The sequence below is a fragment of the Atractosteus spatula genome, chromosome 4 (genome assembly GCF_055471065.1).
Source record: "Atractosteus spatula isolate fAtrSpa1 chromosome 4, fAtrSpa1.hap1, whole genome shotgun sequence".
Taxonomy (NCBI): Eukaryota; Metazoa; Chordata; class Actinopteri; order Semionotiformes; family Lepisosteidae; genus Atractosteus; species Atractosteus spatula.
In genome coordinates, this window is record NC_142709.1 from 14,466,006 (window position 1) to 14,481,515 (window position 15,510).

The following is a 15,510-nucleotide window of genomic DNA, read 5'->3' on the forward strand; positions in this document are numbered from 1 at the left end:
GTTTTGTTCATAGCTGAACTCCAGTTCAGTATTGAGCATCACTGACTATTAACTGTACATAGAAAATTTCATATTAAAATACTTGTCAAATGTGTAATACGGTAAAAATTCTACAAGTATTAAGTAGCAGAGGGGAGTAAAAAGAGCTCACCCAAGATTTCAAGATGTTCCTGAACAAAACCCTTCCAAAACACATAGGGTCAACATAGATGGGAGTTCAGGTTATATCTGTTAGTGGTGATGATTCAGCGTGCTAGTTATGTTGGGTTTCACTATTCCCTGTAAAGCATTTCAGAACGTCTGTCAATTTTTACACGAACTTGAACCTGCTTCAATATCATGAAAGGCTGTGTGATCCACGTGTAGAAAATGTTAGTGCTCACACCACTTTATCATTTTTCCCCACTCCTCATTTCCTCCCGTGTATGAAATGACTGAAGTGGTGGCAAAAAGGGTCACCAACTGCAACTGCACACCTCAATAGTAATAAAATGTATTCTTTAAAAGTAACTTCTTTCTTCAAGGAAGGAATGGGTAAGGCATATTGCAACCTGAGGAGAAGACTCTCACAGTTAAGCCACTAGACTCCACAAAGGTTAAAAGAAGCACCTGGATTCTGTCAACATGTAATGTACCAATAATAGGGTCAGAAACCAACCAAGAGCTATTTGGCTATTCCTTAAACGTAAAAATAGAGCGTCACGAAAGATTCACAAACCTGTGTATAGTCAGTTATGTACAAGCTGCCAGATTTGAGTGCTGTTACAATACGTGACTCATCTTACACGTAGCTTTTCATTGCCAGGAACCTATCTACAATTAGTGATGCTTTGTCAGTCAAAAGCCAATTGCGAAGGCTCAGAAAATTTAAATAAACTGAAAGAGCTATATTTACCAATTATTTTTTGTGCATTTTGCAATTGGTTTCCAAAATTCATAGATGTTAAGTACAAACAAGCACAAATTTGATAAATCCAGAAAATGTCTTAAAATATTTGACAGAGTGCATCAGGCAATGTTTCGTGACCTTTAGAAACTTCTCTTAACTAGTACTGATCCCAAAAAGCGGCAATAATATAAAATAAAATGACCACATGAAACATTAGATTTTGTTTTGACCTTTAACAAATAAAACTGACAAGTATAGAATCATGGAAAAAAAGAGCTACAAAATGTTTTATTGAAAAGCAAGACAGGACTAGCAGTACATTTTACAATCTCTTAAAGGGAGCTTGGGGGGTATACTTTAAAAAATAAAGCAATTTTTGAAAAAACAGAAAGTCAATGTCTGCCTCATTTTCTTTCACAGTTAATCTTGTATACAACCTGTAGAGGTAGATTTCTTGCATAACCTGAGAAACTGGCGCTGCCAAAGAAGGGTGAAAGTAAATATTGAAAATACAGACCATCGCATCAAGAATGTCAGTACCTTTGATCCTGCGCCTACAATGACTTCCACACAATAAAGAGCCATCTGATGAAGTGAACAATAAAATAACAAATCATCTATCATAAGAATTAGCACATTTTATGAAATGAGTATTGAGTCTTACATATAAATTACAATGTGAAACAATCATCAGACTGGAAAGTGTATTTTTGAATAATGCCACCAGTATACAGAACAGCCTACATTACTTTTTTCTAGGCATTCTGATTACTGCGGGCATCCAATACATTCTTATTTAACTCAAATTATTGCTCCCAAAAGCAAGCAAGCAAAAATATATAAACTTTTGTCTTGAAGTCACCTCTGAAATAAATTGCATCTTTTCATTTAGATTTGTTTCACTTTAATTCTATTTACTCTTAATAAATCAAAAATCTTAAAATGTCATAAAAATTGCTCTGTATTACTCTACCTCTTGTTTCCCCAATTGGGTTATTTTTTAGAAGTGTACAAAAGAAATGATTATTAATGATTCAAAAACAAAAAAAAAAGTACAGACGTCTTGCCATTATTGGGAAACGGAACTAGGAATGACTCACATTTTATGCCGCCAAGGCTGCAACAAAGACACTAAATAGAAGAGTAAAAAGCTCTAAAAGTTGGGCAGTGAAGTTTGAAAAACTAACAAACAGGGAAGTGGTAATGGAACATGAAGGGCCTTTATAACACAAACATGATTGTCCCAACCTCATGACGGACACTTCCCATAACCCCTGGTTTCCAGACATTTCATTTTACCATAAAAGCAAAACGGCCACATTTGTCTTGACTGAAGACATCAAGCCCACATCCTGCTATGAAGAACTTCAAGGTTAGCCAAGGTCTGCTCTACTGCACACTAAATTAAATTAACCCTATGGAAGAATTACCGGTGCCAGCTCTAAGTGGACAGTTTGACAGCATTTCTTACTAGTTTAATGCCCAGGACATTGTGAGCAATGCGTTCTATAGCACTGCAGTTTTCCTGTCTTGACATACCCTCACATTCAAGTAATATTTAGACCCCAACATATGATGCAGTTAAAGTATTAAGTAGTAGGTACATTTTTCAAGCATTTTTCACTGGTCAGATAAATGTTACTAACTTCTTACCTCTCAACACAAACACAAATAGTTGTGTTACCCCCACACACACACTTACAGGATGCATTACAAAGGCCACTGAACATGGATTTCGGTCTCCTGCTGTGTGTGAGTAATGAAGGAATCTAAATTCATCTTTCAGTGAATAGAGTTCACACACATGGTTTAGGGATTTCACCTTAAGTGCAAAACAACTCTGCTAAAGACACTTTAGCATACACTACAATTACACAACAGTTTAAAATAAAGGTGTTTAGAATTAGCCCAGAAAAAAAACCCATTGATGGTTTCCTTTTCAGTCTTTGTCTGTTCACAGATAAACAGGAACGCACTACATAATATGGCAGTACCTACATTTTGGCAATTTAAATGTAGGAGAAGAGTTGCTTTTTTGAGAAGGAAAACAATGTCTATTTATTCAAGTGTTTTATGTTTTTTTTTAATACATGCCAAAAACACCTGCCTGGTGGTAACATCATGGGGTGTTCATATTTATGAAGGGAAAAGGGAGTGACAAGACACTAAATCCTTCCCTTCATCCTTGGATATCTCAGAGCAATATATCTGGTTTAAACCTTGGACTGGAAGAGTGAGTGAGACGAAGCTGTAAATGTAGCCCTGAGGAGAATGCACCCTGTGTTTCCAGTAAGGATTTTCATGATTTGAAGATTAAAGATTTCATGTTTAAGGATTAAGTGGTTACTGTATCTAAAGTAATTATGTAAAATGAACGCAGTCTGGGTAATTCACAAATGCTACCTGTGGACAGCTGAAATTGGTACATTCATCTGTGCCTTATTTCCATCCTATGATTTCAGTGTCATCAGGAACTAAAATGCGAATTGCTCGTCATGACTTGTGCATAACCTCAATATACAGATTCAATTAACATTCATTACTGAGTTAGATACAACATTACTTACGTTCAATACTTAAAACTGAACATTACCAATTAGTAGTCATACAGAGAAAGCAGGTACTTTTGAAAAGACATGGGAATTTCTAACTCAAATGTGCAAACATTTCAGCCCTTCTTTTACAAAGCACCTTTTTGCAAGTCTGCATGACATATTCTGCAGCACAACACATCTAAAATTGGATGAGGTTCTTGTCATAAGCACTACTTTACAAAAATGTAACTCCCCATCAGTCCACAAAATAGGTGCTTCACTGGAATGTAGCAAAGTGACCCTAAATTTATTTAAAAGCTCTGGAAGCATTACAGAATTCCATGAAAATGCAAAATGATAACAATACTTGAATCATGGCATTATTAGAAACGTTAGCTGGTGTCAAGCCAAATACTGAAACTGTTCTTGTAGGTAGCTCTGTCAGCATGCATAGGCCGCAAAGGAACAAGTAAAGGTTTATTCCATGCTGAAAAAAAGAGAAAATATCTTTTCTTTCAGCATGGTATAAATGTTTACCTGTTCCTTTCCAAATAATGAAACTTATGATTATTTCATTGGTGTGTCCAGTTAATATATCAAGAGTCCCTCTTAACAGCAAGAAAGGATGGAGCTTCATAAGTAGCCCTCTTCAGAATGCTGTTCTGAAGGAGGCACCTTTGACGCTCTTGGGCTGAAATTTTCACAGCTTTGTTTTAACTGGAAGCCAGTTCAACACGAAGCTCGGCAAGTGACTGTACGTATCCACACAGTTCACTGAAAATGTAAGCAGACTGAAATAAATATAGCCCTAGGCATCTGTCAATTTGAAAAATAATGCATTTCCTCTTAAATATTGTATCTGTACAGTGGTATCAAGCATGTCGGCAGAAGGAGTAGTGGAAATGTGAAATCCCTAAAAATGAGGCAGATGTGCGCAAAAAACAATTGATAAAGTAGTGGACTATAAAGCTGCCAAGGCAGAGCTGTCCTGAACCACATGAAATTTCCTAAGAAAATACAGATGTGGTAGAAAAAAAGGAAGTAAGAAATCCTCACAACAAAGCCAAATAATTATCAAGTACAGAGTAAATTATAATTATCGTTGTTATTATTACACAAAAATATATACCTTCCAAAACCCCCAGGGGGCGCTGCGCTGGCTCAGTTGTCAACATGCTCAGCTGTGGGCAAGGCTGTGCCTTCCTCTGCCAGTGCAGGTCGAGGCTGCAGGCCAGCTTCCTCTCTGTCAGACTCTCCGCCCTCTTCCGCCGGAGGCTGCTGTCCCGGCTGTGGGCCGGGTGGGCCTGTCCCTTCCGACAGCTGGCCACGCAGCACCTCCATCTTCTTGTTGAGGTCATTGCGCTCCTTCTGCAGAGCCCGGCACAGCTTCTCCAGTCGCTCCAGCTTGCCCTGTAGAGCTTTGTAGTCCTTGTCCCGCACGGTTTTCTGCATCCACAAAGACACTCTCAGTACAGTGACACCTTTACCAACAGCAGGAAATCACCTCGTTTTATATCGGTAAAAGCATAACAAATAATAATAATCATAATCCTCATAATAATAATAATCTTTACATAATGGGGACTCCCCTCCACCACCAGCAGTGTGTAGTCCCTACAAACAGCAGCCCCAGTGCCCCAGAATGCTCACCACACACTAGCTATCAGTGGGGAGGAGAACAGAGTGATGAAGCCAATTCATAGATGGATATTATTAGGAGGCCATGAGTGGTAAAGGCCAGGGGGGAAATTTAGCCAGTTGAGGGTTTACACTCCTACTCTTTTCAAGAAACATCCTGGGATTTTTAATGACCACGAAGAGTCATGACTTCGGTTTAACAGCTCACCTGAAGTACAGGTTTCATGGCATATAGTCTTCACAGAAGCCTTGCGTAAGCATTCAGACCTTTGCACGGTTTTCACAGTTTGTTGCTCTAATGTCAGCAGTCAAAACCATGTTTGCAGTCATCTCACCCTGCAACTCACAGCTGGCAGCCCACTGAAGCCCAGCAGGTGTGAGCCTGGTCAGTACCTGGATGGGAGACCTCCTAAAAAAACTAAGTCTGCTGCTGTAAGAGGTGTTAGTGGGGCCAGCAGGGGGCGCTCACCCTGCAGTCTATGCGGGTCCTTATGCCCCAGTATAGTGACAGGGACACTATACTGTAAAAGACGCAGTCCTTCAGATGAGACGTAAAACCGAGGTCCTGACTTTCTGTGGTCATTAAAAATGCCAGGGTGTTTTTCGAAAAGAGTAGGGATGTCACCCCACCTTCCTGGCCAAACTTCCCTCTGGCCTTTACAAATCATGGCCTCCTAATAATACCCGTTTATGAACTGGCTTCATCACTCTGCTCTCCTCCCAACTGATAGCTGGTGTGTGGTGAGCGTTCTGGCACACCACGGCTGCTGTCGCATCATCCAGGTGGGGGCTGTACATGATGGTGAAGGGGAGTCCCCATTATCTGTCAAGCGCTTTGAGTGGAGTGTCCAGAAAAGCGCTATATAAGTGTAAGCAATTATTATTATCATTATTATTATTAAAACCCCATCTCAGTTTTTGCATGGAGTTTGCACTAAAGCTTGCAAAAAAATTGGCAAAAGGTGTTGCGGTCAGATGAAACCACACTGATGAAATCAAACATTTTGAACTAAACGCTTCGTAGAACATCCAGCGTTAGCCCAACACAGCACATCTCTCAAGGCCGTTCTGCTGAGAGAAGCAGTGTCAGGGAAGGGCATCTAGAGCAACCGGCTAATAGCACAACCCAGGCTCGGACCCGTGATCCACACTCAGGCTAGCAGTGTCAGCGGGAGGAGTTTCAGAAATCACCCGTGTCCGCCAGGACCTCCACCCCTCCCTGCACTTCCCCCGAGAGCTGCAGGAGCGGAGCGTGGCTCCCCCGCGCGCCCCCCACCCTGCCTCACCTCTTCTGCCATCTGCAACAGGGCCTGGTTGTTGTTCTCCCACTTGGTGCGCCACACCGTCGTCTCCTTCTCCAGCTTCTTGATCTTCTTCGTCATCTGGGAAAACGAGCCAGAGCGAATGAGGAGAGGCCGAAAACGTGCAGCCCTGAACACTTACACGGGACAGACACACGTCACCCATGAAAAGTGTGAAGTGCTGTGTATGCCGTGTTCAGGTGATTTAATTCTGCAGAGTTTCAAAACAACTCTACCTATGAAACGCTATCTACTGTATATACAAAAATCAACACCTAAATGTGCCTAATTGTGCCCAGAATTGTTGTTTTGCTTTAGAGTTCAGCGCAACTACTCATTCAGAATGCACAGGCCTCTCATTTTTCACAGCGAAATCGAATATTAATTACCACAGCTGTGAAAGGTTTTATGATTTTTTAAATACAAATATTCATGGAATTTTTTAAGAACATGTTAAAACTTGTTCGTGTTTTTTAAAATGCTTTTTTGATATCAAAACAACAAAGTGTTCGCATCCAGCTGCACAGGTATGACTCACCTTCTCCATCTCTTGTCTGAAAGTGGTGAACACCTCATTGCTCTTCGCCAGAGTGGTCTGAAATTCTTCAAACTTGTCCATGTAGAGGGAAAGCTGGAACACGCATCAGCACAAATTAGGAAGACACAGTATTCAGAGTGTGTGTGTGTGTGTGTTTTGACTGATTATAACCAGAATAACTGGTAGACCTTCAGTAGTGTGACATTTGGTATCACAAAGTTAATAATAAACACAAATCGTTTTGCATGATTTTAGCAAAGGGTACTAAACCCCTGAAGAAGGCTCCACAGTCAAAATGTTGTGTCTCTTTTGTGTCTCAGAATAAACCTTTACTTGTTCCTTTGGTACTAAAAGTGCTTTGCATTTGTTGGTGTAAAAGCAGCAGTACATTCTGCATGCCACAACCCCAACATTTAAACTAAATAAACAGCCGATAACAAATGGGACACAAAACATCTGGTGTCCAGCATACCTGCTGTTTGAGCTGACACTCCTGCTCCTTCATGAGCTCACACTTGTGTCTCGACTCCGTCGCCTCCTTCAGCAGCTGAAGACAAGACAAATGTCAATTAAAGGCTTGTCTCATACAGCTCAGCAAAAACCAAAGGGGGTTCATTAAAGAATCTTACACCTACTTTTCACTTCATTTCACCAACTTCTTGTACGTGCGGTATAAGTTGTGAAGTTCAATGTATTCCATGACTCCTCTGGGCATGAGTGAATGCGGGTGCTCTCTTGGTTACCACTTCTCTACTTTGGCAACCTTTATTGTTAACTACCCTTTATTGCCTTTTTTATGTAATCCTTTTCCTTCTGGATTTTACTCTCTATGAACACTGTAGTACCCAACATTGCTGCTTGAAGTCTCCCCTCTGCCTGCCAGTACCCAAACTCTCGGATGATCGGCTCCCAGTTGGTGCTGAGGTCAGTGTTTCCTTCAGTACTTCTCCAACTGCCTGTAGCTGCTGGCAGTCTCTTCTCTGAGCTCTTAGTCTCACTGGCAGAGAGCCTCTGGATCATTATTTATCCTTGCCATTATGTACCTCAAGCTACTTTTGAGACTGCTCATTCATGTTGTCCTGCTCAAAAGATCAGATTTAGGTCAACAAAGACGAGATGAGATGAGATGGTGCTCATCAGGGATCAATCTGGGTATCAATTTTATTCTGTTCTGTTAATTTTGGGCTGATTTCTTCATAGCCAACAAACATTGTTATGCTGGCAATACTCTTTATCAATGTACACACAAAAGCTAATATGGATGATGTTTCAGTGTTTGAGCGATATTAGCAGCAGACATCTGTAACCCTAAACACTAGGTGTGGAGGGTGTGTACAATCAACATTCTGCCCATAATGTCAAGCAACGTGTGTGCAGGGGGACTCACAAAGTCTCTCTCGCGCTGGTGCTTCTCCTCCACCTCCCTCATCATCTCCGTGGTCCTCTGCAGCTTGGCGTCCACCAACTGCTGCTGAAGCTCCTTGTGCTTGAAGACCTTATCAATGTGCTGAAGGGGATCAGGGAACAAGTTTAGATCAAGTCCACTTGAACGCTAGATCAGGGAACAGGTTTACCACCTGAACACTGGATCAGGGAACAAGTTTAGAGCATTTGAATGCTGGACAAGGGAACAGGTTTAGACCACCTGATTGCTGCGTTTAAGGGGTTACTATAACTTGCTAATTATAGGAGATCTTCCTGTTCAGAGCAAGTCACTTCTGCAGCCAACATTGACAATTAAGAGTACAGACCACATCTTTAAGCTTCGTTACACAAAATCATACAGCACTGAAGAAATGTGGATGTTTGTTACAGAGTTATTGTTCCATATAGAGTACGTGTAATCAGAAATTAAATTAATCTCAGATCATATTCTTCATATCTAAATAAATTGGTTTGACTCTTGGTGATTTTTTTCAGCATGTCTTTAGCTGTATTTTCGGACTTGGAGCAGCTAGCAGCGAGCTTCAGCTGGCAGCCATATGGACTGCTCGAGGACGGGATTCAGAGAACGGAAATGACATCACAGGCTCCTGACAGCATGGCAGAGAGCACATTTCCAGCTGTGAAAGAGGTCATGCAAATGCCATAATACTCAGCCAGGTTGTTTTATGTCCATAATAATACACAGCCCCACAAATGCGTGCGTAATGCGCAATGTTCAATGTTAACAGTACTTAAACTTTATAAACATCAACAGCTGGAGCCGCCTACAGTTGCGACAAACATTTCTGTCCCCGCTTTTTCAGCTGGAATAACTGATCAAGTCCCAGCCGCCAATGGATGAGAGGCAGTGGAGAGGTGCCACTCCCGGCCCCCCGGTCAACCTCACCTCCTCCCGCAGCTCGTACTGCTCGATGAGTTTCTTCAGCTTCTCCGCCAGCTCCATGTTCTCCTGCCGCAGCTTGGCGTTGTGGAGGTTGTGCTGCTCCATCTGCGCCTCGATCTCGTTCAGGGTCGTCTGGAAGTGCGCCGTGGCCTCCCGGCGCTTCTCCTCGTACTCCCGGGATCGCTGCAGGTTCTCCTCCTGCGGCCACAGGGTTTGCAAGCCACATCCTCACCATCCCCAACTCTTACAAAAAAGGACTTCTCTGTCCAAGCAACGTATTGGTGGACGCCCCTAGTGGAACTTTCCATCTCCTGCAGGGTTATGCAACAATTTGCCAAAATCTGCTTCTTTGGAAACAGTATATGTTCTAAAGTCACTGAACATGCATCAAACCTAGAGAGCAGTGTGTACGATTTTAATTTGACTAATTCAAGGCAGTGTGATTACTTCTTTCGAACAACTCACAAGTATTATATATAAATGCAATATTCCTTGCATTGATTTATTATGCATATTATGATCACAATATAAGTAATAAATTGATGAAAGCCACTGATGACCAGTATAAACAGGTATTTTTGTTAATAATGATAATAATAATAATACATTATTATTATTAAAATACATCAAGTGGCTTCTCAATTCCATTAATTGCTACACATGGTCAAAACTCCAGGGCTCAAGCTATCAAAATCTGTTTGATGCAACTGTAGCATTTAGCAGGACACAACTACAACTGCATGTCAGCTAGCACTGTAATGTAAGTACAGAAGAATCTGCATACAAAGCCACATAGGCAGGTCTGATGAAATGGGTCTGAATGGACTGAGCCGACGTTGTTATTTATTTTAAACGTGAAAAATAAACACTCTGCTTGAATTTGATGAGGAGTTAGAACCCGTACCCGAGTTCCGTGGTCCCATCTCCTACCTTGAGGGTCTTGTTGTGACGCTGGAGCTCGCGACACAGGCTCTCCAGTTTGCTGCGTGCCAGGATGGCCTTGCTGTGCTCACTCTGAAGGTGGATCTTCTCCTTGACAATCTGAGACTGCTTCTTCTGCAGCACCTTCATCTGCTTCTGCATGCTGCGGCTCTCCTCCAGCTGCCAAACCCCCCAGAGAGCACACAACTCCGTCAGGGCACGGCACAGGCCCGGCTCACCCGTCTCCAGTGACAGACAACTGACAGCAACCACACTCACAATGGCGCCTGAAAATGCTAAGGTCTTGACCAATTTTAATTTCCATTGTGTTGAACCGGTACACATGTACTGTTACTAGCGTGGCTACGACTCTGTGATATTATCTACTTTGAATAGAATTAGAAAACAAGGTCTGAACATACACCTTTGAGTGGATTTCACTTTTAAAAATACTCAAAAACTTAAAACACAAAACTCTTGAACTTAATAAGAGACATTTCCAAATTCTATGATCATTTTCCAACACCTCCATGCATTATGATACATTATAAAACTGTAATCTTTAAAACTCATTCGAACTGGAAAACCTTATCAAAAACAGAGATTTACACCACAAAATGGTAAGTATTACACTCATTTTTGGTTGCAAGTTGTTTCCAAACATATTCTCACTTACTAGATCTGCGTATTTCTTGCACAAGGCAGCAAGCTTCTCCTCTGGGGTAGCTAATGTATTCAGGGCCTGCATCAATAACAGCACCTCTTTCCCTGTCACAAAACAGAAAGCAATCTGTGAGCAGTTGTGAGTTCACACCCACCCTGCACTCCATTATCAACTCAACGCAAATGAGCCACAACTGCTAAAGACAGTACGTAAATCAGGAGGAAAAAAGAATGAACTAAAAAACTTGATTAATAAAGCATGTATGTAAAAAAGGAAAATACTTTCCAAAGAGAAACAGTTATACATATTAAACACATTCTTTATCTTTCAAATGCTTAAGTATCACTGTTAAGACTGGAAATCTGTACCTTAATCTTAGAGTCACAGTAAATTTGGTCAACAACACAGAAAAGGAAAAACAGATCATAAAGTTACAGGAATTAAAGTTCAGCTGCCTATTTAACATAATAGTATAAGAATCCCTGTGTAAGTATAATGTAGAAAAAAACACTATTCTAAATAGCCTAATAGTTTTCATTCCAGTTTTAACTGAAGTCATCAGATGATCCCTTAACATAACAAGCATTTATATAGGTAAACAACAAAAAACATTTATTTTATATTGTCTTCCTAGCACTAAAGGTTAGAAAAGTAAAAGAAACTAATATAAAATACAAAGATTTAGCATCTCTTGAAAATAACATGAGATGTGTTCAAAAACAATGTATTTACTCTATGCTCATCTACTGTTATAGTAAAAGTTTCTAACTTTTAAGTATTACCTGATACAAATAACAAATTTCAGAGTGATGGTTTTCTACAGTGTTTTTTTTTTGTCACTGAAGATCCTAAAGTGCTTCACACAGGGGAGTGAACTCACTCCATCCACCACTGAACACCACCCACCTGGATACTGTGCTGCAGTCATTATGCATCAGCAGCCCCATTAATCGGTTGATCAGGTAGAGAGGTGAGAAATTAATTCACCCATGGAATTAAGGAAGAACTTTAGGTCGGACTGTAAGAGCCCAAAGTGGAATTCAGCCACGACATTGGGGTTAACACTACTATGCTAATATCCCTGACTATATGGGATCCCAAAAATATTCAGGAACTCACTTTAACATCTCATCTGAAGTGCACTACCTCCTATACCACACTATAGTGGGCCACTGCACTGGGAATTCTGGCTTGGAGGGAAGACTGCCACCTACTGGTCCACCACACCTTTTCCTTAGAGGCCTCTCTTCCCAGTACTGATGAGGCCTAGCCTGGCTTATCTTCACAGATCTGACAAGACCAGGCTACCACACAGAGCTAACGCTCCTGTCTCTGATCTCATTTCCTGTTTACCGGTACTGGTAAGCACCAGACATCAAACACCGGGATTCTTGGTTCCACATCTTTCACAAACTGGAAAATGCTGCCCCATCTTATCCTTTGAAAACACCTTGTCCGACAGCCTACCTAAACCTTTCTTCTCCTTGCTCTTGCCCGTGTCCGGGTCCTGCTCTCCGTCAGGAGGGTCCAGGCGGCAGTCCTCGCGGCCAGGCGTTTCTCCTCGGGACCCCCCGGTGCAGCAGGCGGGTTCCTCCTCCCCTAAACCGTCCAGCTCGTCCCGACAGGGGCCCCTGCCCAGTTCGGGGCACGAGGCACTCACCAGCAGGCCCCGCGCCACCACGCCCATCCCACACACTCCTGTGCTTTCCATTGTTCTGCTCCCAAACTGGCCGGGGAGGGAGAGGGAGAGAGAGAGACAAGCGTCAAGCCCCCGTCTGAATGAGAAACCTTCACAGCGCAACTGAGCATCTGAACTCACAGTCCTTAAACATTTCACACACACCAAGCCGTTGACATGCAGGACGGACAGACTGCTCGTTTTACACCACAGATTGAGACAGTGGCTGCTTTTTATCTCCGATATGTAATACTATGGTACCTGCCGAGCATAGCGATTGGGACAAAGGAAGTTATTCTCTTCACCAAAGTTGCTTGTTCGCAAAATCCAGTGCCTGTTTATAGACTGCAATGAAAACAGCCTTTTAAAACATTTGCAGAACATGGCTGCACTGCTGGAACATCAATAGCAACAGATACTGCCAAGAACCAAACTCAGCACTAAAAATATCCCTTTCAGTCTTAACCACACAAAATTAATTGACATCTTTATCAATTCCAATCACTGGTACTCGTAAAAGGTGCACAAGGATTTTGGTTTTCAATATAAAAGCTGTTGGTCTTGGCTCCATCTGTTGGACTTAACTTAAGTCACAAAAAGCAAAAGAAACTTCCAATTGTAAGAGTTTCTTTTTCCCCAAGACGTACTTATCATTTTCCTGGCTGTACATCTTGCATAAAAGGACTTAATAAGCTTCTGAAACAAAATAAATCTCTACTACTAGAAAAAAGCAGAAATTCTTGGTGTTCCAGCAACTGCACCATTAGTTAGGACAGAATGCTGGTTATATCCTTGCATCAGTTGCCATAGAGTCAAGTCAGATCTGCCAAAAATCAAGTCAGGCAGTGGGGCAGCGTGCTTGCAATGACACAGGATTCCTTTGTTACATAAACTGTTAAACTAGGAGGCATCACATCCTTTTTGTACATGACAGCAGACACTTTAGTTGAATGTACTAGTAAACAATGTGTAAAGATAGGAATAGATGTATTGATAAAAGGCAGATGAGGCCAGTTACAAATTACTAAATGAATAGATGCACTACAGGTTAATTAATTGGTACACATCTTTCAAACTGGTCTCATGTTAGGCAAAAGACTCCACATTTCAGACAGGGAAAGCTAATGTGTTGCGCAGAGGAACGAACTCTTAACTGCAAATTCACTCAAGAATTAAATTTCCACCGAATTAACAGAGTGCAGGAGACAGAAGGGTTAAACCCCAGCCTGCGCCCACTAGATAACTTCAAGGGTTCCGATGACACCGAACCCTCTTTCACAGCTCACATGTGGTCTAAAATATACACGCATACAGCATGTCATTTCTTTCTTCACTATTGTGAAAGAGGAAATACTTCTCGAACACCTTGAGAAGATTTGTAATGTTAAATCGTCAACATATTTCTACGCAGTTATGAAAGATGAATATGTGTTATAAGGAAGTAAAACACAATACAGAGGAAGAATTCGGAGTTCCAAAATGTCTTTATGGCTGTTTCAACAAGCGGTGTCGCGTGATTTCCAAACGTATTAAAACAGCCCAAAATTATTCCTCAGGCACGAAGAGAACCAACACACTCCGACTTCACCACGTGTTTCCCTGCAGCATCAACAGCGCGCACAAGAGCTCCATGCAGACGCTCTCCGGGCTCTTAAACGCGAGTTTAGCATAATTGCGAGCGGGTCAAAAAAAAGAAAGCGATAACTGACCCCAGAATAATCGTTTTAATTTTAAATTTTTAAGCACCGAAACCCGGCAGGCCACATTCACCGTGCACATTTCACAAGTACACTCGTTTCAGCCTTGATGTTGAAAAATGCCTCTTTATTTTATTTAACGTAGTTTTAAAAATGAAGGAAACCAGACTTAAAACCGCCTTCTACACACTGAATATAAAGCCGAGGACTAAGTTTGAAGCTGCAATACGGTACGCAGTTAAGTTTCATTTATATCGGTCATTACGCAACAACAGAGAAACTATACAGCTAAAAAAACTGCGTGAACATCTGCGAAAAAACACAGACACCTTGACCTTTAGGCCATTTCGCTAGGCATTACCATACGGGTCAAAGGTATTTACAACGTACTGTATTCGGTCAGGTCCAGACACAAGTGGGTCGTGTTTATCTTAACAGTGCCTTACTCTCTGTACTGTAGTACCGAAGTAGCTAGCTACATTTTTAATCTCACTCGGGCCTCACTATCAGTACAGGACTAAGCGGAAATTTCCTAAATATAAAAAAATGAAACAACGACGATCGTAACCGCACATTTATTCGACATTCTGTTGTAACCGAGGCCGGCTTATTTGTTGTTTTTTTGTGTTATCAGACGTGTATTTAAAACCTGTGCAAGCCGTGTTTCCCCTTAACACGCGAATAAAGGTAAAGCACTACGAAGCAAGAGCGTGAGTAACTAGCAACCTGCTGTGGACTTCGGTATGGAACATACATTTCCTGGTTTAAAACGGTTTTCAATTAACTTTTTCCTTTCTAGCAACTAATTTACGCTTTAACATCTATCCTCATTTCGGTTTTACATTCGGACCAAAACCGTCACACAATTGCGGCAGCAGAACAGCGGTACCTGAATGTTTTCAGTGTTTAAATCGACCCTGGCTTCAGAGTGCGTCGCCATGATGTGACGAAATACAAGAACTGGGAAAAATGTAGATAAGAATTAGGGGAGGGGCTTAAACTAAGGTAATGAAAACAACAGTGTGCGGCATCGCTGAAATACATTACCTCTAAATCGGAAAACAGAATTTTTGCAGGTCTGCAGATATTAGTGAAAAACAAGGAAATGTGGTTTCGGTCGGTACCGAGATGCCCCCATTCCGAGATGCGCGTACAGAGAAATTTAGTTTTGTTTAGCCAAAATGCACAGCAAAAACCAATTCTTGTAGCGAGAGATACAACTGGACACATTTTTTAATCTAGTGAATGAAGACCATAATGTCACAATTGAGATCAGTGGCATGGAAAGCGAGTGCAGCTTTTCATTTGTGGTGAAGTCTGC

General features: G+C 41.5%; 1 protein-coding gene across 1 annotated transcript; it reads right to left on the minus strand.

Annotated features, from left to right (window-relative positions):
* Nucleotides 1-1,149: 1,149 nt before the first annotated feature.
* Nucleotides 1,150-15,138, minus strand: txlng (taxilin gamma). The gene is made up of 10 exons (XM_088914777.1): nucleotides 15,079-15,138; nucleotides 12,282-12,540; nucleotides 10,827-10,918; nucleotides 10,160-10,330; nucleotides 9,233-9,427; nucleotides 8,288-8,407; nucleotides 7,373-7,447; nucleotides 6,901-6,993; nucleotides 6,348-6,443; nucleotides 1,150-4,869 (listed from the first exon to the last, which is right to left on the minus strand). The coding sequence occupies exons 1-10, from the start codon at nucleotides 15,127-15,129 to the stop codon at nucleotides 4,585-4,587; spliced, it is 1,437 nt and encodes a 478-aa protein (XP_088770903.1). The 5' UTR covers nucleotides 15,130-15,138; the 3' UTR covers nucleotides 1,150-4,584.
* Between the last annotated feature and the right edge of the window lie 372 nt (nucleotides 15,139-15,510).